The sequence below is a fragment of the Canis lupus genome, chromosome 5 (assembly GCF_011100685.1).
Source record: "Canis lupus familiaris isolate Mischka breed German Shepherd chromosome 5, alternate assembly UU_Cfam_GSD_1.0, whole genome shotgun sequence".
NCBI classification, from domain to species: Eukaryota; Metazoa; Chordata; class Mammalia; order Carnivora; family Canidae; genus Canis; species Canis lupus.
In genome coordinates this window covers 13,879,619-13,907,304 of record NC_049226.1, presented here as the reverse complement: position 1 = coordinate 13,907,304, position 27,686 = coordinate 13,879,619, and the positions used below count along the sequence as shown (strand labels likewise).

At 58.3% G+C, this 27,686-nt stretch overlaps 1 protein-coding gene across 2 annotated transcripts; it reads right to left on the bottom strand.

The window, feature by feature from the left end:
• Positions 1 to 359: 359 nt before the first annotated feature.
• TRIM29 (tripartite motif containing 29) lies at positions 360 to 27,347 on the bottom strand. Of its 2 annotated transcripts, XM_038535905.1 has the most exons (10): positions 26,393 to 27,347; positions 17,029 to 17,124; positions 16,002 to 16,235; positions 14,676 to 14,874; positions 11,886 to 11,987; positions 9,370 to 9,462; positions 7,074 to 7,169; positions 5,695 to 5,793; positions 4,140 to 4,216; positions 360 to 1,478 (listed from the first exon to the last, which is right to left on the bottom strand). In XM_038535905.1, the coding sequence occupies exons 1-10, from the start codon at positions 27,194 to 27,196 to the stop codon at positions 1,416 to 1,418; spliced, it is 1,863 nt and encodes a 620-aa protein (XP_038391833.1). In that variant the 5' UTR covers positions 27,197 to 27,347; the 3' UTR covers positions 360 to 1,415. The 2 variants fall into 2 exon arrangements, with proteins under 2 accessions (XP_038391833.1, XP_038391834.1); XM_038535906.1 differs by lacking the exon at positions 5,695 to 5,793.
• Positions 27,348 to 27,686: the final 339 nt, after the last annotated feature.

The following is a 27,686-nucleotide window of genomic DNA, read 5'->3' as shown; positions in this document are numbered from 1 at the left end:
AAGCCCCCGGTCAGTGTCCACTCCAGCCTGTGCACAGCCATTCCTGGGGTCCTGCTCCTGGCCAGGGACTGGGATCTGAGCACTCACAGCCCTCAGGGTATTCAGTGTACCCCAGGGTACCCTAGCCCACCATCCTCACTTCTGTCCACTGTTCGCCGAGGCCCCCCTGACAAAGGTCCGGTCTCCTGCACTGCACCCCAGGACTCTGATGGGGGTAGGAGGGAGACCAGAGGAGCCACATTTTCTGGAAGAAAGGGGAAAGAGAACCCCCCACTAGTCAGTGGTAGCAGAGTGTTCAGAAGAACTGCAGCCAGTCCCTCTGGTGACCCTCGAGAAATGTTTGTTCCATACAAAAGAAGTCGGTGATCATTGGTTTATTCAGGAGGGGAAAGCCCAAGCTGTATGTCGCCCTCTCCTCCCCTGGCCAGCCGGCCCCCACCCCATTGCCCCCCCGCCCAGGGCCCTCAGGAGGGCTGGTGAGAGGAGGAGGGAGCCCACCTTGCTGCTCCTGCTCTGGTCCTCTCTCCAGGCCCTGAGCCCCATGACAGCGTGCGACATGGAAGGTAGTCAGAGGGAGGAGGAAGACCCATGCGGCCAGTGGGTAAGCCACCCTTAAAAATTACAGCAGCAGGTACCTGAAAATTGCAAGTTACCAGCCGAGACAGTGTCCCCAGCCCGCCCACTTCCCGTCGCAGCGAGAACCCCAGGATTCCGCAGGTGCGTGGCACGTCCCTTGGGCAGCTGGGCCAGTGGCTATTTTCATGGAAGGATTGTACCATGTTGAGGGACTGGCTTATCTCAGCTGGTAGAAGAGGAGAGATCTTGGCTAAGACCATCCCAGCAGCCAGGAGAGCCCGTCCCCAGGGACCTCGGACTCGGCGTGGCTACGGTGACACCCAAAGTGGTTGGGATGATGGCTCGGCCCAGGGCTGCAGGCTCAGGCTGGGCAGCAGTCGGCAGGACCAGGGCAGGGCGCTCAGGGCCACTCTCCTGATGGGCCCTTTGGGCCCGTGCGGATGGCAGCTGGGCGCCTGTCATGGCCAGGCCCCTACTGACCACATCACAGGGAAGGAGCCTTGGAGAGAAATGGCCAACAGGCCTCGAGGCGGCAGGGGCACGGGCAGGAGAGGCAGGCCGCTCCCTCGGGGGCCCCAGCAATTACATCCAAGAGGAGGGTGGGGGGCTAGGCTAGTGAAGCCCACCTATGTCCCAGCCCTGCGATGGCTGGCCTCTGAGCACAGGAAAGATGGTGACCATTAGAAGCCCCAAGGCCGGGGAGGGGCCTGGATGGAGCGTGGCTGATGAGGGGGGGCGGGGGGAGGCTCCCTTCCACCCAGATGAGAACAGTAGCAAGAGCAGCAGGATCAGCCGGGGAGGGCAGGGGTAGCAGCGCCGCGTTGCTGCCTGCCTGGAACTCACGGGGCCTCGTTGGACCCCATCCCATTGCCTTTGTTGACGTAGAACGGCCGGTAGTGAGACTGTTGGGGGTGAAACAAGAGTGGTTAGGGAGGGCGGAGGGCAGCTGACCCTATTACCCAGACCCACCCTAGCCTAACCCCCCTGCACCCCACCCCTGGGGAAGCAGCAGTACTTCAAAACCCATGATTCTAGGGGCCTGTGACCTAACCCACAGGCTCTACTACCCTGTGACCAGGGTTGGGCCCCCATATTATCGGAGTCTCGGGGTTCATTTCCTAATCAGCTCATTCTCACCGGTTGATTGGTGAGCATAAACTTCAGCCCCCCCATCAAACCTTCTCTCTGTGGCCTAGGATCCCCCCACCACCACCCAGCACCGCCACGGCTCCCATTCGCACCACACCTTCACCTCTGCAGAAGGGCGCTGTGCTGTTACAGGTGCTTTGTTTAGAAGGACTCATGGAGTTTTTACAGCCGCCCAATTAAGTGGGTTACTAGTATCATATCCATTTTATAGATGAACAAATCAAGGCACAGAGAGGCTAAGCAACTCTCCCAAGGCCACCCAGCTGGTGAGTAGGGGAGCTGGGATTCAAGCCCTAGCAGTCCAGCTCCAGAGCTCCCCACCACCCCCTACAACCCCAACCATGTCTCTGAATTGCTCTGAGTCCCAAGGGCTTTAGGCATTTGCTTCTGTTCTCTCTGCACGATTCCCCTGACAGAGAGGGTACACAGAAGGCAACCTACTGCCCAGCCCGCCACGGATGGGGGCTCCCCAGCCCCAACGCCTCTCTCATCCCGGCCCCTCACTCAGGGAGCGTCCTCAGTGCGGAGCCAGCAACAACCTTCCCGCCAGCTCTGCGTGTGGCACCCCCTCCGCCCCCAGTCAGCTCACCTGGGCCCTGAGAAATCTCCCTCCAGCCACGAGGAGGCCGGGTTAGCTGCTGCTTGACCTATGTGAGCACACTCAGCCTTCTGTGGGGCTCTGGAAGCGGCTTTGTCCCTGAGCTGGGTCAGAGAGTGGACCCTCCTCACATGCCACTGATGCCAGCACAGGAGACACCAAGGATGTTCCCAGCCGCTGCCTTCAACCTTCCAGGCCGGCCTGGAAACTGGTATCCCCTAGTAGCTCCTTGCCTGCCCTACAACTGGCCCAGAGCGGGACGCTGGGGAGAGGAGGGCTGTGGAATGTGGGGCCGAGTCCCTAGCTCAGACCTTGGTTAAGCCACTGATGAAACAAATGCAAGAGACAGAGGTGCCCCGGAAGGAGAGAGACGTAGCCCAAGTCACACAGCTCTTAGCATCAGAACAGGGCCTGGACCCCAAAGCAATCGATAATAGACCTAGGAATGGCTCAAGTCTTTGTTTCTGGAAGGCTGGGCCACCCGACTCCTGCTACAGACGGAGGGATTGCAGCAGAGGAAGAATGGCTCACACGAGTCCCCACGGCAGGTTGGCACGAGGGCTGGGGCCAGACCCCAGGCGTCCTGGCTCCCAGGACAGCCTTCCTCGTGTCCCAGCACCGGCCCCCATGCTTCCAGCACTGCTTGCCAGCGGCAGACACCAGAACCCTGCCCTGCCAAGCGTCTCCAGGTGGTAATGAGCTTTCTCCGCTGGGACCCAGGCTCCGGGAGGTGGAAGAGTGTGTGGCAGGCACGGCAAGGACTCAGTCCAGTAACAAAAACCCTGGTTTTTTTTTTTTTTTCCCCTCCCCATATCTGCTTTGTGCAGTCCTGCTGTCGCCGTGCCCCTGGGCCCAGCTCCAAATTACACACACGATTACTTAGCTCCCATCACCAGCAAATTAAAGATTCTCTCCAATTAAACCAGCCCCAGCCACTGTGGCCCCGAGCAAATCACCTCCCCATGCTCTGACCTCCAAATGCAAAGACAGCAGGGAGCTGGGGACTCCGGCCCTTGTCCCCAGCAGAGCCATGATGCCACCCACATCTCGGGGCAGCTATCGGACTGCTTCAGCTCCAAGAGAGAAGCATTCCGGGAGGTGGAGGCCTAGCATGTGAAGGCAGCCCCCACTCACTGAGGTCCCGGGCAGCGGTCAGGTCTAAAGGCTACCAGGGATCACCTCAACTCAGTACTGCCTTATAACACCGAAGAAACTGAGTCTCAAAGAGGGAATCTGATTCACCCGGGATCCCCTGAGCTGGCTGGGCCCCAAGGCCATGCTTTCCTGTGTGTGGTTCAGGGCCATTAGCTATTGAACCCCTAAATATATCTGTTCCGGACTCTACAGCCTCTGTCTCATCATGCTATAACCCCAAGGGCCTCTGTGCTGTCAGAGCTGGGGAATGGCCCCGGGAAGGGGCAGGGGCACCCATCACTAGGATGTCCGTCCCCTGGATGAGAATTTCACACTCCCAGAGCTGATAGGGACATAATCATTCAGCAAGTACAGACACGCAGCCACCATTTGCCAAATGAAAAAAAAGCCAGGGCTGCCCACTTTACAGATTAGAAAACTGAGGCCCAGAAAGTGCCCAGGTCCGCTGCCTGTTAGTCCCGGGTCTCTACTACCCTTTGCTGAACATAGGAATTCAGGCCACTGCCACCCCCTCCTTCCATCCCATGGCCCAGAGATGTCACATCCTCCCACCACGTCCCCTGGGCAACTGGTGACCACTTGTCCCCCGGGGAGCCCCAGTCAGTGCCCATTCTGGACGCGTCTGTGCCCAGGCAGGCTGTCCTGGCAGCCCCTCACTCACCAGCAGTGTCTGCTTGCCAGATTTCCAGGTCTGGGGCTGGGCCTTGGGGCTCTGGCTCCTGATGAGGGAAGGATAGCCTGCAGAGACGAGAGGCGCTGGTCGGAGGGAGCAGGGCCTGGCCGTCAGGGCTGCCGAGGCCCTAGCGGCACAGCTACCGGCTCCCAAGTGACCACCAAGCTCCAGCCAGCCCGCTACCAAGCACAGCTACCCCTGAAGAGGTGTGCAGCAGCCTCGGGGTGGGCAGGGTGGAAAATCCTGGGGAGGCCGGCCCAGGGGAGGAGGCACCCAGGCAAACAGAGGGAGGAGGAACAGGCCAGGTGGGCTGGGCCGGGCGGGGGCAGGGGAGCGTTGCCCCCAAATCCAGGTCAGGATCTCATTGCTCTGTAAGGATGTCCCCCTGCACCTGCCCTGAAGGTGCCCCACGGCCCCGCCCCTTCCCACGGGCACAGCCGGCCAGGGCTTCCACCAGGAGGCGCCCTTCCTACTGCCGGGCTGCCGGGACAGGGCCCACCCTTCACCACCCTGCAGGACCTCACACATCTTCTCCTTCAGCCTCACCCTGTTTCTGTGAGCAGTTTGCCCCGAGCTGCACCGCCAGGAAGTGGCAGCCAGGCTAGGAGCCCAGGTTTTGCAGGACGCCCAAACCCGTCCTCATGTTCCTCCTGCCCCATTCCACTGCCTGTCACCAGGTCCAGGAGCAGGAGGCTGGGGCTGGGGCCCAGCAGTTGTTTGCCATGTGGCCAAAGTCCATGGTTAAGACAGCAAGGCCACGGCGTTCTGGGCCTGGTCCTCCCGCCTGCCCTGCTCCCCTCAGCCCAGCGGGATCCGTAAGGGGCTCTGGTCCACAGAGCTGTGGGAAGCTCTCGGCCTCAGCCATCGGCCTGCAGGGACAAGCCGTGGAGCCTAGGAAGGAGCAGACTCTGACCCCAACAGGAGAAGCTCAAGAAATAACAGGGTCTGGCCTCGGCTGGGGCAGCCCGGGGCCCTGTTCTGGCCTGCTCTGAGGGGGGGGGTGCACTGGTCAAGCCCAGAAACCAGCTCAGCACCGCCAGGCCGCCAGCCGGGCTGACCTTTCCTTTTGGTTTGCATTTAGCAAGACGGTGGACGCAGAGCAGAGAACCCAGGTCTCCCCCTGCATCTGGGGGTTGTGGGAGTTGCAACCTTAGAAAGGGAGGGTTCCACGGGGCCTGAGTGGCAGATGGGACAGAGGGGGAATTCAGATCTCAAATCTTAGTTCCCAGAAAGAAAAACCCATGCCAGCCACGAGAGAGGTGAGGATGGGGATGGGGATGGGGATGGGGATGGGGATGGGGATGGGGGGGAAGGTGTGGTCCAGGAGACCAGCCTTGTGCAGCAGACAGAAATCCAGGGGAAGGGTGAGCTTGGGCTAGTGGTGCTGGGGTGGGGCGGGGTGGGGCAGGGTGGGGCGATGCATCGTCTTCCAGGGAACTCTGGGGAGGAGGACCAGGACACCCTAGAAATGGCAGAGAGCCCCAGAGGATGTCCCGTCTGCCCTGCTGTAGGAGGGAGAAGGGGAGGGAAGACAGGCAGGTACCAGGATTATTTTTAAACCGCCCACTGCCGTCCAGTGGTTTGGAAAACTCTGTGGTGGCCTGTCCCAAGGTGGTGAACTGATAGGGGACTTTCCCAGTGCCTGATGGGAGAGAGAGAGGCATTAGCAGCACGGCCTGGTCCCACGAGGGGCCAGAGGGAGTCACATCTCACCCTGGCGCGCTGCTACTCTGGTGGCCCTAGTAGGTGCAGGTGGGGCCATCCTCACAGGCGGGGCTTCTGCTTGCACACGGGCAGGCCCCGGCCCAGAACCCGCCATCCAGGGCCGCTCCCAGCTGATCTGTGTGGAGGTGACCACAGGTGTTCCTGGGCTCTTCCTCTGGGGCTCGGTGTATTTCAGGAGGGGCTCTCCTAGGGCAAGACCTTTGCCAGGGGAGGTGCTACAAGCCGATGGGGGAGATACTGGGGGAGCATATGGAAGCTCCAAATCACACCAGCTGGGAGGGGACCATCTTCCCTTTGATCCAGGTTTGACCAGAGAGCAGGGAGTTGCTGCTGGGAGCCAGACAGGTCAAGGCAAGTGCCAGAGTTTCCCAGCCCTGGCTTGGGGAGAGGACATCCCTGGGGGTCTTGCGGGCTGGGGACCCTCCAGTCATATTCCTTTCTAGCTGGTCCTTCCAAGAATCCCTGCCCTGGGTACAGGCTGGGATTCCAGCCTGGAAGGGACGGCTGAACGGTAAAGCCACCTTCGAAGACCACTGCTTGGGGGCCTGCCTCCCTCCGTCTCCCTAACCCCAGCCAGCCTGCTTCTCGTTGCTTCCAGGCGGGATGTCTCAGGGGTCAGAAGACGGACTGGCTTACACCACAGCCCACAGAGCTGTCCTAGGGCTTTTCAGAAGAGACACAAGGACCCTGGCCAACCTCAGGGGACAGGAGGCACTGACCCCTCAGCCTCGTCTGGGGAGCGGACTCAGACTCGGGAGGCTTTAGAGATGGTCCGGCCCTTCCTTCCTGAAGGAGGGCCCCTGACAGGACTCTGACCCTGCAGGTTGTTGGCGGCGGCTATGCAGCCACGGGGTTCTAGAGTCAACGGAGGCGTTGTTGCTGGATGAACAAAGTTGAACTTTGCAGCAGGAGGACTCAGAAGGTGGCCCTGATGGAGGCACCCTGGGGAGGTCAGGGGCAGGGGTGTGGAGTGTACGGCATCCCCAGCCCCCTGACAGTGCAGCTCATCGTAGGGACCAGCGTGACGGAAGCAAGCTCCGACCCACGCCGGTGCTGCCGAGCCTCCCCTGACCGCTCCCTGGCTCTCGGGCCAGGGTCTGTCCCCTCCAGGGTGGACAGCTGGTGAGTGACGGAGCAGAGACCATCGCAGAGCTTGGAGAGAGACGGGAGAAGCAGGGCAGGGTGGGGAGGGCTCACCTTTCAGAGAGAAGGAGGAGCTGCCTTGGACTGCGGGCAGGTCGTCAGAGCTCTGGATGGTGGAGGAGTACTCCCAGACCCTGGAGGTGTAGTTACCTGGCCGGACACAGGGAGAGGTGTCACACCGGTGTGGCCCAGCGTGGGGGGTGGGGGGCCGGACGAGACCATTTCTGCGACTCTGCCCAGTCCCCGTCACGCTTCCTGCCATCAGAGTTGTCCTAAACCACAAAGCGTCCTCATGCCCCTGCCCTACCTACGGGCCCACTGTCCTCAGACTCAGGTACCGAGTCCTTAAGCTTTCAGGGGCTGCTGCTGCACCCTGACCACCACCCCCACCCCCTGGCTTCACCTCCCTCAGCCCCTCCCCGATGCTCCACGTTGCACCCAGGTTGCCCCTGAGCAATCCGCACACACCTGGCTCTCTCTTGCCCCACCTGCTCCCCATCCCTAACAGATGTGTTGGGTCTTCTGGCATCGGCTTCCCTGTCATCTCCTTCAAGTCTTTGTGTACCTCAGCCCCAGGTCTCAGGTCATCCTGCACCCCCCCCACCCCCCTGAGGCAGGGGATATGCCCGTCTGGCCCAGCATCACGTCCAGCGCCTGGCGCTGTGCCTGGTCCCTAGAAGATACCATTGTATGGTTGGCGGGTGAATGAAAGAACAAATAAGCAAATAAACAGAAACACATGCTAAACTTTGGGACAAAGGCAGCAGGTCCAAGTCCTGAAATTCTGTTTGCCGAGATGAAGAGGCTGATGAGTGCCCCACAGTCTAGAGGAGAGAGGCAGTGGGGAGGGTGCGGAAGGACCAGCAGGAGCACCATGAGGGCACTCGAGTCTGGGGGGCTTCAGAGCCCCCCACAGTGATGCACCTGCTCCGGGCCCAGTCCTGGCGGTCCTGTCCCACCACTCCCTGCAGGAGGCTGGGGGCCTGACAGCGGGGCTCAGTGGTCAGAAGTGGCCAGGGCTGCCCACCCGCCCCTCGGTGAACCCCCTGCCACGGGGTCCTCCGGAGGCTCTCCAGGACGGCCCCCAGTGAGCACCGAGGGCCCAGAGGCCCATCCTTTCGTTCACCTCTTTGTCCACTCCTCTCTTCCAACTCGTGTTTGCTGAGCCCTCCTTCTGGGATTGCAGCAGTGAGCCAGACAGACCCAGCCTCTGCTCTCCCGGAGCGCACGGTCTACCCCGCATGTGGCGGTAACAACGCGAATCCAGTCCTGACACGAGGCCTGGGCATTGCCCTGCCACAGGTGCCCCTGACCGTCCAGATCTCCCGGGCCCATGTCCTCACCGAAGAGGCCCCTCCACTCCCCTCTTCAGACCTCCCGGTGCCACATCTGAGGCAGGGTTCTGGTGGAGCAGCCCCAGGCCCGGCCCCCTGCACACGGCTGGCAGGTACCCCAGAGCCTCCAAAAACCTGGGCCTCTGGAGCGCATGGCCCTACCCTTGGCACAACGGTGCCCTTGGTGCACCGGGCAGAGGGGTATCTGTGCTTGGCAGCTCTCCCGGAGGAAGCCACGTCTCCACCCCTCTCTCACTGTTTCTGGGTCTTTTTTTTTTTTTTTTTTTTTTTTTTTATGATAGTCACAGAGAGAGAGAGAGAGAGAGAGGGGCAGAGACACAGGCAGAGGGAGAAGCAGGCTCCATGCACCGGGAGCCCGATGTGGGACTCGATCCCGGGTCGCCAGGATCGCACCCTGGGCCAAAGGCAGGCGCCAAACCGCTGCGCCACCCAGGGATCCCCTGTTTCTGGGTCTTAAGTGCGTGTCACTCACCTGGCATGGCAGCAGTACCTCCCGGCTTTCCAGGGACAGCCCCCTTACATGCCACGCCATGCATTCTGTTTACAGCTACACTAGTCTGTTTTAACCACCGTGATTTCTCAACACAGGAGTGCACACAGATCAGTTAAGGACCCAGGTCCTCTGCAGGTCCCTGTGTCGCGATACTTGCTAAGAGAAGCTTCCACCCCAAACCCCTGCTTCAGTTTCCCTGGCTCACCCTTCAGGGAAAAGAAGACTTCCCTGGACTCAGGGATTTCCAGGGATGCTGAGGTGCCCGGCTCCCTCTCCACAGACTAACGAATGATGTCACACACACACACACACACACACACACACACACACACACACACACACTTTGAGCTCAGTAGGACTCCTCCCCACCTGTTTTGGGGCCCCTAAGCCCATCCTAGCTCCCCACATTCCCCTCACATTGGAGAGTCCAGCCCCCCTGCCCATCGCCCATCGCCCACCCCCCACAGGCCCTGCCCATCCCCTTGCTGAGCCGTCCTCTCACCTTTGGTGCCATAGAGATTGTTGAAGTTCTTCTGGTTGGTCTCCTTGGAGAGGCGGCTGGGGGACCCTGGCTGGTATGATGTCCTGGCCCCACCTGTGAAGCAGATGCAGCTGAACCATCATTGCAAGAAGGTGAGTCTGGTTCAAGGTAGGCCCGTGGCTTCTGACCTGAGGGGGTTATTTGGGACTCCTTGTCCCCATCCAGCCCCCACTGCCTGTCCCAGGACCTGGGTTCCATCACTAAGACAGCTCTTCTGGGTCTAGCATAGGCAGCCACTTAATTTGCCCTCCCAATCAGGACGCTTAACAGTGAAAGGAAGACTGTTGGTAAGTACACAAGAGCCTCAGGTACAAACCTGGAGCCTCCTGCATAGACTGGTATGGTCACCCTCCCTGGGGGCTCTGAGGATCACCAAGGCTGGAAAAGCCAACACTTCTCTCCTGAGCCACTCCTTGCATGATGGAGACCCCAGAGGCTGGGAGATGGGGTGCCCGTGATGAAGGAGGATCATGGCAGCTGTGGGGGGCACAGGTGTTGGGCCCTTGGCCAAGTGAGGGCTCACCAGTGATGATGAGCCGGTGCCCACGAACATCTCCCAGGTCCTTCCCCCTCCAGGGATAAGACCTTACATTACACAGAAGCCTCCAAATTTGGGTTCTCAGAACAATCTTGAGAGGCTGGCAGAGTGGGATCCATACTCCCACTTTACATGCTTCCCACATGTGTCAGCGTCCTTCCATCAGCTCCTCCCTTCCCACCTAACCAGCGACCCCATTCCCAGCTCTGGCCCACCACCCGGCCAAGCACCAGCTAGTTCTTCTGTAAGCCTCTGCCCTCTGGCTGCTCACACCTGGGTGCCCTCTGTCCATCACAGCCAAGCCTCTTCACAGAGCACACGGCCCCTCTTCCAGGGGCCCGGACACCAGCCTCCAAGGAGAAATCTCACTTCCCAGGCCTACTGCCCCAGAGTTCCCAGACTCACCTCTGGCCCTTGGGTGGCCTTGTCTCCCCATCCCCTTGCTGACTCTCCCTGGCCCTTCCCTCGCCTCTACCCTGAGCCTGGGAGCTCCCAGAGGGCAGATTTCCTCCTTCCTCCTGTCCTCAGTACAAGGGCAGGGACACCGGATGAACCTGTTTCTTCCACCTACAAATGTCACCGTCTGACTCAGTGACAAGCTGAAAGGCTTCCTAGCATGTGAGCCAAATTTCTCTCTTCTCAGGTGGGAGTACTGAGAGGGCAGTGACCTACCCAATGTCCCCAGGTCCTGGATTGAGGGCAACATCTTGGCAGGTCTGTGTCCCTGCCTCTACCCCCAGCTGCTCTGCTCCCCTCCCCATGACCCGCAGTGGAACCCACACCCCCCTCAGCCTCCTACGGAGCAGGGGGCAGCCAAGCAGGGGCCAGCTGGGGAATCAGTGCCCATCAGGGTCCTCGGAATGACTGGCCAAGGTAAGGGACACTGGGGAGGCTGGTCAGTGCCGCTTACTGGCTCCCCCGCTCCCAGGACTAGGCCCCCCAGACAGCACCCCGGGGAGGAAAGGGGCAAGGCTGGCAGGCCTGGCCCACACCAGGAATGTGGGGCAGGGGGGACTTGGGTGCTCAGGTGCCTCGCCAGGTCTCTGCCAGGGCCCAGGTGTTGTTTTCAAATTGGGTGGAGAGACCAGGTTCCTCCCACTGAGCTCATCTCTCTAAATCCCCAACGCCCTTCCCACGGTGTGTGTGCGCGTCTGAGGTGTGTGAATCAGTGCCCAGGCCCCGGAGGCTCCCCTCCCCAGCACCTCGTGCCTTCCCCACGTCTCCACAGCTCCTTCCTCACCTTTCCCCACACCCCCCACTCTTCTCAAGACCACCTTGACACACGTGCACACAAATACACATGCCCTTTATTTGAGGGCTGACACACCTGGCACACCCACCCTTATGTAACGGGCATTGTTGTGGTTTGTTGCTGGTGCAAAAGAATGCAACAGGCTTCCCCAGGGCGAAGACAGGCAGGCTCTGGTCTATACCTCCACCCAGACTGGCACAGGCTGGGACCGTCCAGCGCCCCGAGAAGGAGGGCTCAGGGCCAGGCTGCGTGCAGGGAGGGACAGGCGAGGAAAGGTAGGCCAGCCACCCGTCTCCCTGCCCTTGAGGAGCAGAATGGCTCTGGGGGACCAGCCCCCCCCACAGCACTACCAAGACTCGAGCAGAAGCAGAACCCAGCTCAGGCCTGGCACACGGTTGCTGGTGAAAACAGCAGCCGGGAGACCCTCTGGAAGGAAAGGGAAAGAAGTGTTTGGCCTGGAGGCAGGGGCCGGAGCTCCAGGGAGGGGAGCCGTGGGGGGCAGGGTGCCAGTAATGTATCTCTGACCCGGATGCTTCTGAGGACGAAAGAGGACACCGCTCGTGGTTCCTCCGGGACAGCGGGTATGGGCCAGCACTTCCCCAGGCAAACCTAGCGATGGCCACTCTGCCACAGGGGGACCCAGCTGGGTCTCCAGAGCACCCTTAGGGGCAGGGTGCCCTCCCTTACCCTTGGGCGTGAGGTACATGGAGTATCTCTTCATGGTATCAGGTGCGCTCCACTCGCTCACGTAGCTGTTAGTATAGTTGTTCATGTAGCGATGGTCAGCCCCTGGGAAGGACAGAGGTCACTCATCAGAGGGGCAGGTGGGGAGGAGAAGCTGGCCCCTGGGGATGCCCAGCTGATGGGCTCTGCTGGGTCGGCCCCTGGCACCCTGGCCCAGGCACAGGCAAGGTTCTCCAACCTCGGAGCAGGCCACGGCCTGCCCAGCATGCCCTCTGCTCCTGAGCTGCGAGGAGGTGAGAGAGGGGCTGCAGTGAGCCACCTACTTCCTCGACGGGCCCTTGGGAGTAACACGCTAGGCACAGCACTTGGCACTTCACAAGGTGCTGTGTACAGCGCCCACCCTTGGGCTGGTATGGAGATCCTCATGTGACAGACAAGGAAACTGAGGCTCAGGAGTTAAGCAAAGTCACTTGCCCAGTGTCACACGGCCAATAAGAGCAGAGTTGGGGGCAGCATGAGCCCTCATCCCTACTTCATCACTTTGTCCCAGCCACGTTCGGCAGCCCAAGGGGATGGGTTGGGGTCCTCGCATCGGCCTCCAGGGCCAGGGATCCAGCCGGCTGAGCAGAGGCATGCAGAGGGGAGTGAGCTGAGTTGGGGGGGGGGGGTGCTGACTCTTCCCTGCCCCACCCCGCCCTCAAGTATACTCCCAAACCCAAACATATCTGTGGTGCCTCGCTGGCCTTCCCCCAGCTGCCCTCTACCCCACTCCTTCCTCTTACTGCTTCTCCACCTCCTACTTTCCCTCTGTCCTTCCCTCTCTGTCTCCCCAGGGCAAGAGAGGGAATGAATGGCTCAGGCCCTCATCCTTCATCTCCACCACCCGTACCTAGCAGGGGCCTGACACACAGGAGGCAACCCCGTGTCCTCCCAGGTGTTGGCCCAGCCCTCCTCCCATGCTCCCCATCCCCCCACCCCCAACTCCACAAGCTCAGGAGGACTATGCTCTGGTGCCCAGTCCCCAGGCCTTTGAGGGTAGGACTGAGTCTCTGGTCTGATGGGTAGGCTGGCATCCAGGAGGAGAGGAAGTCTGACTCACTGGCCACCCGTTTCCCCCCCCCCCACCACCCCACCACCCCCTCATATGCACATACCACCCTATAGTCAGACACACTCCCAACAACAATACAGCAGCAACCAACAAACTAACAAACCCACGTGGAGGCCCAGGGCTCCAGGCACAGGTGCAGGGCTGCTGACATCAGCACCGATCCTGCTCCCGGCAGCACCTTCCTGTACAGGGCACAGGGCACAGGCCCACACCTGCTCAGAGGCTGTGGCCAACCAGTCATGACCTAGAAATGGCATATGGATGGGCAGCAGGCAGAGGTCCCCACAAGGCTCATGGGCCACCCTGGCCCAGTCACAGCCATCCTCATTTGTCTGGCCAGACCTCAGCAGAGGCCCTCCCCCTCCCCAGGCTTGTACCCCAGGGACCATGATCATCACACACCCCAACTGCTCTGCATGGCCACCAGCCATGGGAAGACACAGGAGACCGAGTAGCTGAGTGTAAATCCTAACTACGTCCCCAGCTCAGCTGCATGCCCTTTGAAAAGCTACTTCTCAGACCCTCGGACCCTCAGATCCTTGGCCTTCTCGTCTGTGAAATGCGCTGCATTCTGCAGGGAAAGTAAGCCCTTGTAAGCAAAGAGCTCACAGGAAGCCAGCAGGCAGGGAGTCCTCAGGCACTGCCAGCCACCACCGTTAATGTCATCACCATTGTCATCAGAAGGAGGATTTCAGGATCCAAATGCCTCTTGAAGCCAAGTGGTTGTCTTGCTGCAGTGACTCATGGATCCCTCAGGTGTAACTGAATGTCCCCCACATTTCACAGGAACTCTGTGTGATGTCACCATCACCAGATATATAGATGCACCCCTCAACTCCAGCACACCTGCACACTATTACCCCCTCCTCATCCCCAAGAAATCACATGCTCCATCTGGAGACAAAAGACAGAGACCACTTCCTTGGGGTGTTTGGGCCAGAAGTGTCCTTAAAGCCCTGTGTTGGGCCTGGGCCACAGGATGGGGCCTTGGGGGAAAGTGCTCTAGCTTCAGATCCTGAAGGGATTGGGTTGGGCTGGTGAGAAAAGACTTAATGGAGTAGTTTCTCAGATGAGGAGGCTTTCTGTGAGGTGATTCAATTGGCCTCCATGGGGGACAGCATGACTCACAGAGAAGCTGACTTCAGGGGAGCTGGTGAATCACTGAGACATATGTGCCCCATTGTCCCCAGCCCAGCCCACTGGGCCAGTTCCAGCCTCCCAGCTCAACACCACTCAAGGCAGCCACGGTGACAGGCAAATCTCCCTCCAAGCGTGATGCGGTTCTAGGTCGTGTCTCCAGGAGTCTGCAAAGTCACCAGGTTAGCATCTGGCCCTGACAAGTGGCATCATCCACACAGCTGCTGGACTGGGCCCCATCATCAGATGTAGATCTGAATGAAATTAATCCCCGAGTTTGATGGATGACCTGTAGAGAGGAGGCATTTGTGCAGCCGGGGCCCAGATGCCCACTGTCCTTGAGGGCCCTTGGAACACCGCATAACCTTGGCAGCCGGTTCAATGGAGGCTACAATCCCTGAGTCCCAGTCCCAACACCTTGGGCAGGACAAGTAGTTTGGAACAATGAGGGGCCAACTGGCTGGATGCTGACCCAGGCAGCAGGGATCGGCCTGGGAGGAAAGTGCCCAGGGCCCTGGGGCAGGCCCTGGGCAGGGCAGACCTACCGTTCTCCATGTGGTTCCTCTCGATGAAGTTACGACTCAGATCCGCCTTGCACATCTTCTCAACATGGCGCATGCACACATTGAGCAGGTCATCCTTGAAGTTGCCAAGGGACTGTCCCAGGCCCTCCCCCTCCAGCAGAACATGGTAGGTGGGCAGGGGTGGGGGGAGGGAGTAATTGCTCATCAATGCACCAAATTCCTACCAAGGAAGGAAAGAAGCCATTAACTCTATAGGTCTTTAGTAGCTGGGGGGGACCCTTCTCTGCAGGGAGTTCTCAGTCCAGCTGGAAGGCTCAACGCTGGGAGCCAGACAGGCTGGGTTCTAGACACAACTCTGCTACTAACTAGCCCCCCTTGGGTTTGACTAAACTCCACTAGACACTAACAACCTTGAGGGCGCTAGTCATCAGATATGGGACTGCATGGTCCCCCCCGCCGCCACACACACACAACTGGACACATCATCCTACCTCGCAGGGGTTGATGAGAGTGATACAAGCTGCGATGTCTTTGGGAGTAAAAACACTAGGAGCTTTTCTAGAACGCTCTGGGTCAGTCATGGTGCTACCTTCACCTTTTCATACCACGCTCGAAGCCTGCCTCTGCACTTTGTGCTTCTCTCTTCCCTTCCCCCTCACTGGAAAGTCCCTCTTCTTTCTCAAACCTTTATGAGCCTTCAAGACCCAGTTCAAATTCCACCTCCTCTACAAAGCTGTGTTAGATTACTCCCACGTGCTTGCCCTTCCCAGAGCTTCCATAGGCACTTATCTCCTGAACCACATGCTTTATCATTTAATTACATACTCTTCTGTATTGCTCTCTAATTGTGCATGTCTTATCTTCCCAGCTGAATTGCAGCTCCTTGGGGGCAAAAACCATGTCTTCTACTTCTCTATTCTCTGCAGCACCCAGCAGAGTCCTGGGCATGTAGTGGTACCCAAAACTCTCCAGCAGTTGGAAGGATGAGTGGATGAATAGACAGATAAAGTCAAGGATATCACATGGGCAGCACTTCTACAACACACCCCATACCCTGAGCACACCTCACTAGTCAATCCCAGAACTCTTTCCTTCTGAGCCTGGAGCACTGTTAGTACATATCAACTGAAGTTGGTACAAGGTGATATTTGCTGCCATCTTTAGAGTAGGCAGGGAAATGGCTTGGATGGAAAAGTTAAATGGACAGATGGAATGGAGGAAGGAAGGAAGGAGGGATGGATGAGGAATGGTAGACAAATGGATGATGGACAGATGGATGCTGGATAAAGGTCTGGGAAGGTGGACCTAAGGATTGAAGGATCGAATGGTAGAAGAGTTGCTTTGTACCTGCAGAAACAGCACCGAGTCACTGATGCTCTGCATCTGCTCTCTGGTCTGCTTGTCCTCGTGCAGCACCTTGGCCCTCTCATCCAGAGCATCCACAATCACCTTCACTTGGTCCACAGCATCCCGCTCCCGCTGTTCCAAGGCAGCCCTCACCTCTTCCTTTTGCTTCTCCAGGTCCCGCACCAGGTCCTGGAAGTTTTGCTCTAGGATAGCCTTCTCACTGGTGGTGAAGCTCTGGGTCCAGAGTGAGAGGAGAGAGGAAGGAGGGTTTCAGGAATTTTAAAAACCTCCCTAGCCAAGTGTATTGTTAGGTCCCCACCCCACAGTCAGAACCAGGGCATTTCTACTGCCCCCACCCAGCAAGCCTGTTTGGCTAAGAATCTCATTCAAGGGATGCCATCTATTGACAGAGATGGCCAGGTTTGTTTACAGCCAACTCTTATCTGTGACTCCTCCCCTGGGTGGGTTGACTTGAGCCATCATTCCAATCTTGGGTGACTCCATGGACCCAGAAATTCTCCTATGAGTCAGGTTGCACTTAATGAAACCTCAACTAGAACCAAACATCATTCAGAAAGTGAATTTGACAAGCTGTTTATGCAGCCAGGGTCAAGAGTCAGTGATTTCAGATTATGGTTTCTAATTGCTCAAACCATAGCAGTCATGCATCTAACCATACTGGCACAAGTTAAAGGTCAACGTCATGCATTTGGTGGCTGGGTGGTCTGGTGGGTGGAGCAGACAGCAGAGGATCCTGGAGGACACAGTGGAGGACAGGTTGATCTAGGGTCTTGATTTGCTGGGATGATGTCAAACGAGCATGAGGTAATGGATAAGATCCCAACTGAATGCCTGGCCTAGACTTAGAAGGGAAATTGGTGGGGATCCCGGAAGGGTGGGTAAACCCAGAAGAAATAAGTGTGGGGTGTTAATGGGGGCCTGAGGCCTGGAGCCAACGTCTCTCCTCCTGCCAGTCAGGACAGGCAGGTTGAGCATAGAGCAAGGCCAAGGTCTGGGGGTGGCTCACCTTGATGCGGTCCTTCTCCTTCTGCCACTTCTCAGCCTCATCTTCAATCTCAATGATCTTGAGCTGCAGCTGTTCCTTTTGCAGTGACAGCTCTGTCTGCAGGGAAGGAGCCAGAGTTGGAGAAGTCCGGGGGAGGAGGTTGAAGAGCACCAGAGAATCAGGGTGTGGGCCCAGCCAGGGAGCCAAGTTGGGCAGGGCTCCCCACTCAGCCCTTCAGCCCATATTCTGCAAACAGTTGCCGGGACCTCAGAAATGCCAGGCATCACACCTGTCACCAGGGATCTGGCAATAAGTCAAACACTATGTTGCTGTGAACTCGGGCCTCGGGGGCTAGACATCCCAGCCATGCCTTTAGAAGGACCAAACCTCTACCAGGTCCCTCCACCCAAAGTGAGCAGGAGGGATGGTTCATTTATGCCCCCCCCCCTTCTTTCAATGGATTTGAGGGCCCTAGAGAGAGGAAAGGAATCTCCTGCTTCCTTCAAGCTTAGAGAAAGGGGACACAGCCCAGCTTGGCCCAGCCCAGCCCAGGGAGTGTCCTGGGGCCGTAAGAGTATGCAGCGTTTCTATGCCATGACGTGGGGCCTGTGTTGCAAGCAGGAGCCCGGGCTGCAACCAGCAGGGACTCCGTCTGGACAGGTATAGCTATGAACCTGTTTATGGGAAAGGCAGTGCAGTCTGCAGTTTGGGCAAGATAGGGGCTTCTATTCAGGGTCTCTGGAGGAGGCTTGGCCAGTGAGGCAGTGAAGGGAGGAGGAGGGAAGATCAGCAGAGATTCCAGGCATCTCCAATCAGAGGAGGACACAGGCTGCTGGGGTCTGGGGTGAGGTTGAGAAGAGGACCCATGAGGGGTGCCTTGGGATGTGAGCTCTAATGGATATGGAAAGTATGTTCCTTCCATTTGGGGAAATTCTTTCTCTGGAAAGCAGCTACAACAGAGACAAAAGGGGGGCATGAAGCTAAGGCCAAGCCCATTCAGCCGAGTCAAGAGGCACCTCTTTGTTCTAGCTGGGGCCCCTGCCAGTGCTCTCAAAGTACCCTCCAGCTTGGAAGGACTGGTGGGTGATCTCCACCCACAGGCAGAAAGACTAAGGCATCCAAGAATGCATTGGGGTGCTCATGGTCTCCCCACTACCCTGGGTTTTGAGCGGAGATCCGTGCCTTTCTCCAGCTATCTCTTTGAGGAACCCACAAGAAAAGTCAAGATGAGGAAGCCACAAACCGCTAGGAATGTGAGCTCTGTTGGCAAGGAGTCCTGAGAGGGATACAGACTTTGGCACGTGTTGCCCCTCTGGAGGGCTCCACCAGGCCAGCAGGGTGCTCACTGGGTTCCCTCCACAGACACCTGGGGAAGTGGATTGGTGGTGGGGAGAGCTTCCCTGGCTTTCTTGGAAAGGGTGCCCAGAGCTCAGGGAGCTAGTAGAGGAGATGGGAAGGCCCAGTCAAGAGCTGTGGAGGTCCCAGACGGAGAGCCCCCGATCCCACCTTGCACCCCCTCTCTGCCCACACATACTCCTGGGCTCTCCAGGCAAAGAGACTCCACATTCTCAGGAAGCATCTGCCCCACCAGTAATGGGTTGCAAACCCCACAACATGGAAAATGCCATTCGCAGAGATGGAAAATGATTGTCAGGAGGAAAGGAGCGAAAGGAGATGAGGATAGGATTCAACCTTATTTCTAGAAAAAAGCTGGGGAGAAGCCAGGTGCCAATAGACACAGTGCTGGGAGAGTGGGGAGCAGAGGGATGAGACCCCACTGTGGATGCGCAGACTCACCCTTCACACACCCCGAGAATGCAGAGCCCAAGAGCCCAGAACATAGCAGGTGGCAGATCCAGTGGCCTGGAAGATTCTGAGCCATAAGGAAGAAACAAAGGGCTGGGTGATGGGTCTGTGCCAGGCACCTGGCCCACCCCAGGAGAGCTCCTGAGCCTGGCTCCAGGTCAATGGGACAGCTGGAAGCCATCCTCACTGCGGCTGACACCTCCTGACCTGGCGGAAGCGGGGCGGGGGCGGGGGAGGGTGGCACTGGTCCCTGGGTTTCTTGCCCCTACCTCGGCACCCACAGAACCAGGCCTGATGGTGGACAGGAAAGCTGAGAATGAAAGTGCGTTCGCTCTCACCTGTACCTGTGTGGGGCCTGTACCCAGGAGAAAGGACAGTGTGGGGGATCCAGGAGAGAATCCGTCCAGAACTTGGGACTAGGAGTCCAAACATTTGAACCCAGTTACCACCACTTCCAAGCAGGTGGCATTTGCACGTGACTTAAGTTCTCCATGCCTCAGTGGGTCTATCTTTCATGGACATAGTAAGAGGATCACCCCCCGGGGATCATGAGATGACCTGGGAACAGGGAAATGAAGGCCTTAGAAAGAGTCCAGGGGGGATGCCTTGGTGGCTCAGCAGTTTAGCACCATCTTCCGCCCAGGGCGTGATCCTGGAGACCTGGGATCGAGTCCCACGTTGGGCTCCCTGCATGGGGCCTGCTTCTCCCTCTGCCTGTGTCTCTGCCTCTCTCTCTCTCTGTCACTCATAAATAAAGAAAATATTTAAGAAAGAAAGAAAGAAAGAAAGAAAGAAAGAAAGATAAAGAAAAAAGAAAGAAAGAAGAAAGAGAAAGAGAGAAAGAAAAGAGAGAACGAAAGGAAGGAAGGAAGGAAGGAAGGAGTAAGGAATGAAGGGAAGGAGTTCTACCGCAAAACGAAAGACCGAACTAAACTCGAAATACCCAGCCCACCCACCCGCCCTCCCCCTACACTCGCATTCCCACCCCCCTGCCTCATCCTCCACCCGCCCTAATAAATCCCTCCCGAAATCAACCTGAAAGAAAGAAGAGAAAGAAAGAGTCCAGGCCAGCCTCATATTGTGTGGGGCACCTTCCATGGACTAGGAGCCCTGCCGGATGCTCTCACTCACACCAGGCCTGGAAGAGGGGCCGCCGTGTGGCGAGCAGGCCAGCAGGGTACAGGTGAGCGAGGGGGTGGGCACAGGTGTTCGGTGGTGCCACTGCATTGGGTCCGGGGATAGTGTGTACACTGTCGGGACACAGGGGGAAGCGTGCACACAGGTGCTTGCATCGTGGAGAACTGAAGCCTGGAGGCCATGGAGGGAGAGAACGGGACGAGGCTAGGCCAACCTTGCCAGTGGGAGGAGGTATGAGCGGAGCAGATGAAGGCCCGAGGAGTCCCGTGGAGTGAGCAGAGGTGCTGGGGGTCCCTGCCAGGAGCCGTGGGAGCACGAGGCTGGGTGGGGGCCTACGGGTGAGAAGTCTCACCAGACAAGCATGGATTCACTGGCCAAGAGGGAGGAGGAAGCAGGGAGTGAGTACGAAGGAAGGGTGTTAGAACCGGGAAGAGCCCAGACCGAGGGCGAGGGAGTCAGACCCTGGGGGCCATCCTGCAGAAGGGAAGCGGGGAGGCGGGCAGCAGGGCTGGCTGAGGCATAGCGAGGGGAGCCAGAGGTGTCCCCCGGTGACCCGAGAGGGCAGGAGGGGGAGGCTCCTGATCTGGAAACATGCCAGGGCAGGGTCAAAAGTAGAGACGCACTGTCTGCAGCAGTGGGCGGACGACTCAGGGCAGGGGAGAGACTCATCTTATTTTCTTTGGGGCGCAGGGGAAGTTGGACACAGGCTGGGAGGGGGCCTCGCAAGACCTGACTTGCAGGACATAGCAGGATGGGGGAAGGGGCCCGGGACTGGGAGCTCTGCACTGCCACCTCTGGGATGAGGGCTCCCCGCTTTGGAGGAGGGTTTGGAGTGTGCAACCCCTCCCTGGGGATGTATCCAGCATCTATGTGGCTCTGGGCAATTTTTCCCCTGCTAATAGGGCCGCACAAAGCTGGAAAAGGCAGGACAGGGATGCCTGGGTGGCTCAGCGGTTGAGCGTCTGCCTTTGGCTCAGGGTGTGATCCCGGAGTCCTGGGATCAAGTCCCACATTGGGCTCCCCATAGGGAGCCTGCTTCTCCCTCTGCATGTGTCTCTGCCTCTGTGTCTCTCATGAATAAATAAATAATTTTTTTTTTAAAAAAAGGCAGGATGTAGGAAAGAATATAACACAGGAAGGCTCCCAAATACTGGGTGCCCCCCGCAACATGAGGAGAAGGAAGGACACAAATTGTGTTGTTGAGTATTACTATGTGCCAGGCGTTTTCTTCTTGAATCTGCAAAGGTTGTTACCCCATTTTACAGATGCAGAAGCTAAGGCCTAAAAAGATGATGAACTTTGCTGAGTTCTCACAGCTAGAAAGCCCTTCCGGGCTCAGATCTCATTATGTGTCCTCTTAATCTCTAGGCTCTGCTCCGAATCTTCCGGGACAATGTCCCTTCACTCCTGCTAATTTAGGCCTGCCCAGGCTCCCCCGCTCACCGATGGAACAGTCTGGTCATCCTGCCTCTTCCCTCGTCACCCCCTTTTTCTCCTGGCACCCTCATCGCCCCCGGAGGCCCCAGCTCTCTCTCCCTCCCCCTCCTCTCTTGGAATCTGACTAAAGCCCCTGATATTTGATGTGGCCCCAGCTCCCCACCCCTCCATCCCTGCCTCCACCTCCCTCCTCACTTCCTCTTACTCCTGGTTCATTCCCTCCACCCTGCCCAGGCCTGTCCCTAAATGCCTCCTTTGTTCCCTGCTCCCACACTCGTCAGGTTGCCTCTCGTGCTGCTGCCTGGGATGGGCCCTGGGCAGGCCACCCTGCCGCAAATCCCTCTGGCCTTGGGGAAAGCAGAGGTTTCCCTGAGAGCAAAGTGATGGCACAGGCCCTGGTGGCGCCCCTGATCCGACAGGCCTGGGCCTTGGGGTACAGACACACCTGAGCACTCACCTGGACATATGTACCTGCGCTGCCCCCCGGGGACAGGGGAGATGAGGCTGTGATCCTCCTCAGGCTTGGTTTAGCTACATGGGCCGTTGGCTCTGATATTTGCCAAATGAGCCAGTTAATTGCCAAATTTGTACTCTCAGACAAATGGTAATTATCTGGATAAGAATCTGAAATGCTGGATAGATTTCCCCCATTTCCACCCAGATGTCAAATAGCCCAGTACTCGTCCGCTTGACTGGGGCTTATGGTCCCGTCTGCTTCCTCAGGTGTCAGGACAGGGACAGGGCAAGAGGATGCTAGACAGAGTCACACCCAGGTTGTCTCCAGACCAGCGGTGGGCCCTTGAGAAGGTCACCCCACCTTTCCCCAGGCCTCAGTTTCCTTCTGGTGAGGTGGGACAAGATGCCCGATTCCCAACCTGGCTACACATTGGAATCCCAGAGGGAGACTTAAAAAATACAGATCCCAGGCCCCCAACCCCCTGAACGAGCACCTCCCGGGGCAAAGAAAGGCCCAAGAAGCTGTGTCTTGATTCTCCAGGTGATTCCATTCTGAGGACGGCCCCCAGGAGAGCCTGCCATCCTATGAAAACCAAGTGTAAACTGGTGGAGGTGGAGAGGAAGGAGCCACCAGAAGAGTCTGAGTCCCAGCTCTGCCACCCTGTGCTGTGACTCTGGGGACGTGTCCTGACATCTTTGGGCCTATGTCTTCATCTATAAAATAGGTGCAGTAGCTCACGCCCTATGGGGCTGCTGTCAGGAGTAGGGTAAACACCTGGCACATAGGTGCGCTCCATAAAAACCGGAATGTCTCCCAGCCTGTCACTTTCTTGCCCTGTCTCCTGTCTCTAAAGAGTTTACAAGATAAACTGCTTCCCCTCAGAGGTCGCCTGTCTCTTCTCTTGCCCACCCTGTCCCGGAGCACCCCCCCACAGCCCCCACCATTGACAGGATCCCCCAGGAGAGTCGCCTCTGCCTGGCCTGTACCCCAATCGCAGGCACCACTGTCTGCCCCAAGTGCCCACACCAGCACAGCTCCCAGAGCCCACGACCGACCGGTGATCGCCACGCCCGGTGACCTGGTGGCTCAGCCTCCGTGGAAGAACTGGGAGAAGCAAAGCCACAGGGCAGCGGAGAGAGGGGAACCGAGCCTGCTGGGGGCAGGGGAGTTGCTGAGGGCTTGGTCCACATGGGGATGAGCCGGGAGCTCATGCTCCCAGAGCCAGCCTCGGGCTGAGCGCCCCTCCACACAGGGAAGGGCGGCTGGAGGAGGAGGGGCCAGGCAGGCCACCCCCCCCCCACCCCGGAGCACACAGTCATTGGCCAGGAGGAGTCCTCCATCCTGACCCAATGCAGCAGGAGGGACTTGGGATAGACAGGAGGGGCCGTGAGACACAGAAAAGGTGCGTATGAACATCGTGATCTCATCAGCCTAATCCAGCCTGGGAAACGTCCAGAGGCAGGGGCGTGGATTGGAGTACACCTGTGGGACCCCTTCTAACATGTGGAGTGGACCTGGAACATTCTGACCTTGGGTCCACCAGAGGAAGGATCGTCGTGCTTTCACGTCAAGTGGCCTTCTCTCCAACGCCGCCTCTGCTCAGAGGCTACAGGTAGAGTCGAAATCCAGGAGATGAGCACCCACGGCCTTGGCTGTCATCTGCAGCCTCATGCAACCATTCGAGATAGGTCAAAGATGACCTCACCTGGGCCTTCACCAGCTGGCCTGCAGAACAGGTTCTGGACAGGGCTCCTTGCAAAAAAGGGTGTGTGGGCTGATGTTTGGGTCTGCAGGGGATGCCTCCAAAGGATGCCAGGATTGACACGCTTATTCATTTCAGTCAATCAACCCACTAACCCTGCTGTGTGCCAATGTCCCCCACGTCTGACCTACTAGCAAAGCCAAGCCTACACAAACAGTCGTGCTCCAGCCCAGGCTCCTGGCCACTCCATGCCTCTCCCTGCCTACCCTCTGCCGCTGGTGCACACTTGTGCACACACATACACACACACACACACGCTGTCTGAAGCCCCCATTATTAACGTCACTCCCGTGGACCATTTTCCCCGGAAAGCACAGGTATCCTGAATCCCACCTCTTCGATGCCCTTCCCCTCAGTTGCTCTCAAATATTGGAAAAGAGTGGCTCCTGGGTGGCTCAGTGGTTGAGCATCTGCCTTTGGCTCAGGGTGTGATCCCGGGGTCCTGGGATCAAGTCCCTCATCAGGGACTTCGGGGTCCCCTCGGGGAGCCTGCTTCTCCTTCTGCCTGTGTCTCTGCCTCTCTGTGTTTCTCATGAATAAGTAAATAAAATCTTAAAAAATATATATTGGAAGAGAATTAGGAGACTTCTTCCCCCCTCTCTATGAGCTTGGAGAGGTCCCTTCCTCTCCCTGGGCCTGTGTGCGTCCCTGTCTGCAAGGTGAAGGAAGAGACAGATGAGATTGCTAGGACTCCAGCCAGCCCGGCATTCCACCCTCTACGATTTGATGTTGATCTACAGCTGCTTCTGTGTAACTGGGCGGATGCTCTCCGGGCTTGTTTGTGCGTCTGAGCTCTGCCTCTTGACCTACATCATGAGCCTTCAAGGGCGAGAGCTCTGTCTCTGAGTCCTATGCAGCCCCCCAAGCACCAGAAGGTGAACTCGAAGTTCCCAGTGCCTCCACAGAGGGTTGCCTGAGACCTTCCCATCCTCCAGGGACACCTGGGCTTTCCTCAGGTGATACTCTGGTTTCAGATGCAATTTGCAGGCAAACTCTAAGAAACAGATATATGGGTGACTCAGCGGTTGAGCATCTATCTGCCTTTGGCTCAGGTAGTGATCCCGGGGCCCTGGGATTGAGTCCCACATCGGGCTCCCTGCAGGGAGCCTGCTTCTCCCTCTGCCTGTGTCTCTGCCTCTGTCTCTGTCTCTCATGAATAAATAAATAAAATCTTAAAAAAAAAATACAGATATGCAAGAGTGTATATTGCTTGTGGTAGAAGTGAGCACCTGAAGCCACTGCCTTCTTGGCACCAATTTGCCCCCTCCTCATCCCTGACATTTCCAAGAATCCAGGGACTCCATGGCGGAGTTTGAAGACCACCAATCTAGTCCCACACCATAGGGAACCAGGACCGAGAGAACGGAAGGGCCTTGTCCGTGGTCCGACAGCTACCTAGAGGTAAAAACCAATGCTGGAACTCGGTTGGGTGGGAGACCCAGAACACCAGCCTGAGGCTCTGCACTGTTTTGGTTGCACCCAGTGAAGATGATTGCCCCTTGGTTCTGTTTTGGTTTCCCCAGTAAGCTCCGGAAGGATGGGTTCCACGGCCCTGCCCTGTCACTGTGTCCCAGCCTAAGGCTAGAAGCCGGGCTGGGGTTGGGGGTCATCCAGGAAGTGGGAACACCTTCCTGGGCTAAACAAGACTCCCAAAAAGGATCTTTGGGTCTTATCCCACTTGTAACCCATCTCCTTCTGCCCAGAGTGTGGGTGAGGGGCACCATAAGAGAGTAATCAGCCAACTCTCCATCAGGAAGACTGGGCGCAGAGGGGTCCTGGGCTGCCCTATTCAGATGGGTTGAGAAGCTGTTGAGGAAGGCCAAGTGTCCCACAGTGAGCACCAGGAGGTTCGCCCCGGCAGAGGGGTGGGGGTGCCCATGACTGCCAGCTGCGTGGCTGTCGTGGGACATTGGGCCCAGCATCTGTGCAGCAAGGGGCAGCAACCACAGCTGAGCCTTTGGCCCAGAACACCTTCTCCGTGTGCAACACTTTCACAAGTCTCCACACGCCTCTGCTCCTCCCCACGGAGGTACAAGGCAGGATCACACAGGCAGTACTCATGCAAACACACTTGCATATCGCGCGTACAAATGTATGCGCCAAACACCCACATGTATATGAAGCACATACACGTATATGGACAGCCCACCCACCCACAGACAGCAACCCTCCCCAAGTGTGTCCACATACAGGCACAGATGTACACACATGTGACCACACACAGCCCAATGAAAGAAAGGGACGAAGGAGGCCATTGGGGAAGTCAAGGGACTGGCCAGGGGATCAAGTAAGCAACAAGCAGCCACTGTACTGCAAATGCAGACTGTAAAGCCAGGAAAAAAAAAAAAAAAGAGCATTTAAGTGGCCCCCAAATTCCCTCCTCCTCATGCATGATCCCTGCCCCAGCAGGCAGTCCGGCTCAGGTGGTAAGAATTCAGTCTCCCTAGAATTAAAAAGAAGAAGGAGGAGGAGGAGGAGAAACCCTCCAGCCAGACACAGAGCTCAGCACTGAGCCCAGATGGATTCTCGGCTCAGACCTGAATATTTCCTAGGACCCTGGTCAAGCGCCCAGGCATCTCCAGGCCTCCGTTTGCTCATCTAGGCAATGCCCCTGTGTCCTGAGGCCTTAGAGGATTAGGGAACCGCCTCTGACCAGCCCCCCCTCCCCACTCCAGCCTGCGGGTGCAGAGGGGCGAGAAGTGTCTTCTGAAAGAGCCCAGGACAGTGGAGACGCGAGGCCCGCCCCCTCGGGAGCCCCCAGTGGAGAAGATGCCCCCTCGAATTACCTCCTTCTCGGCCTTGGCCTCTTCCACCGTCACCGTGCTGTGATTCTTGTGCTCCTGGAACATGCAGAGGTAGCAGATGCAGGTCTGGTCCGTCTGGCAGAAGAGCTCCATGGTCTTGCCGTGCAGGGGGCACTTGCGGGCCTCGAAGTCTCGGATGGGCTCGAGCAGCTGGTGGTCGCGGAAGGCGGCGCCCTCCAGGTGGGGCTTGAGGTGCAGCTCGCAGAAGGAGGCCTGGCACACCAGGCAGGACTTGACGGCCTTCTGCTTGGTGCCGATGCACGAGTCACACAGCACCTCCTCGGAGCCCGACTTGGGGCGCAGGAGGAGGCCGCCGTCGGCCCGGGGGTAGCTGTTCCTCCGGGCCTCCCCGGGCTCCACTATGGACACGGCGGCCTTTCGGGGCTCCGAGAAGATGGACTTGCGCAGCTCCCCCTTCTCGGCGAAGGAGACGGGCGGCTTCCTGGCGGCCCCCAGCTGGAGCCCGGCGTACGGGGACCTCTTGCCGTCCCCCGAGTCCATGCTGAAGTAGCTGGAGGCCTTGTCGTCCACGGACTCGACGAACTGGATGATGGGGCGCCGCCACTCGTTCCCCGAGAACAGGGAGCTCTTGCCCTCCCCTGGCTTCGGGGCGCCGCCCGGGCTCTTGCCCTCGGCCGCCTCCCCGCAGTGCCCGTTGCTGGTCTTGGCATCTTGGCCTTCGGCCTTGGCCCCGTTCTCCAGGGGCCCGTTGGGGCCCGGCGGGCTGCGCGCATCCCTGGCTTCCCGGCTGGCCCCGTTGCTTCTGGAGGCATCTGCGGCTTCCATGGCCCGTCACTCGGCTGGCGCGCTGGGGACTTGCTGGGGCTGCAGGAGGGTGACCTCTCGGGCTGGCGTCTCCGCGGGGAGTGGGTCAGGTCGCCAGAGCCCGGAGACACACCTATAGGGAACAGGGAGGAGGAGGAGGAGGAGGAGGCCAAGGAGGAGGAGGCGGAGGAGGGGGTGGAGGAGGGGGTGGAGGAGGAGGAGAGGAGGGGAGGGCAGGCCCAAGCCTGACACAACGGGCCGGCCGGGGAGGGCAGGCGGCTCCCAGAGCCAGCAGCGCGGCTAATTATACGGGAGGGCCACGCCCTACGCATTCATACCCAACCTGATTTCTAAAGGACCTGGGTTTTTTTTTTTTCCCCTCTCCTGGTTTAATTATTTTCCACAGCTCAGCAACCAGTCGGCCTGCTTCCTCCTGGCGCACTTTCCTCTCCTGAGGAAGTAGGGGAGCCTCTGTCCTCATGGGTGGGCAGGCTTCGCTGAGCCAAAGGGC

Excerpts from the sequence above, each read along its gene's own strand:
- TRIM29 (XM_038535905.1), bottom strand. The coding sequence starts at position 27,196 with ATGGAAGCCGCAGATGCCTCCAGAAGCAACGGGGCCAGCCGGGAAGCC. Across the intron at positions 5,794-7,073 it reads CTCCTCCTTCTCTCTGAAAG|GCACTGGGAAAGTCCCCTAT; the intron begins GTGAGCCCTCCC and ends CTCTCCCATCAG. Across the intron at positions 1,479-4,139 it reads CTGGCAAGCAGACACTGCTG|TCTCACTACCGGCCGTTCTA; the intron begins GTGAGTGAGGGG and ends CACCCCCAACAG.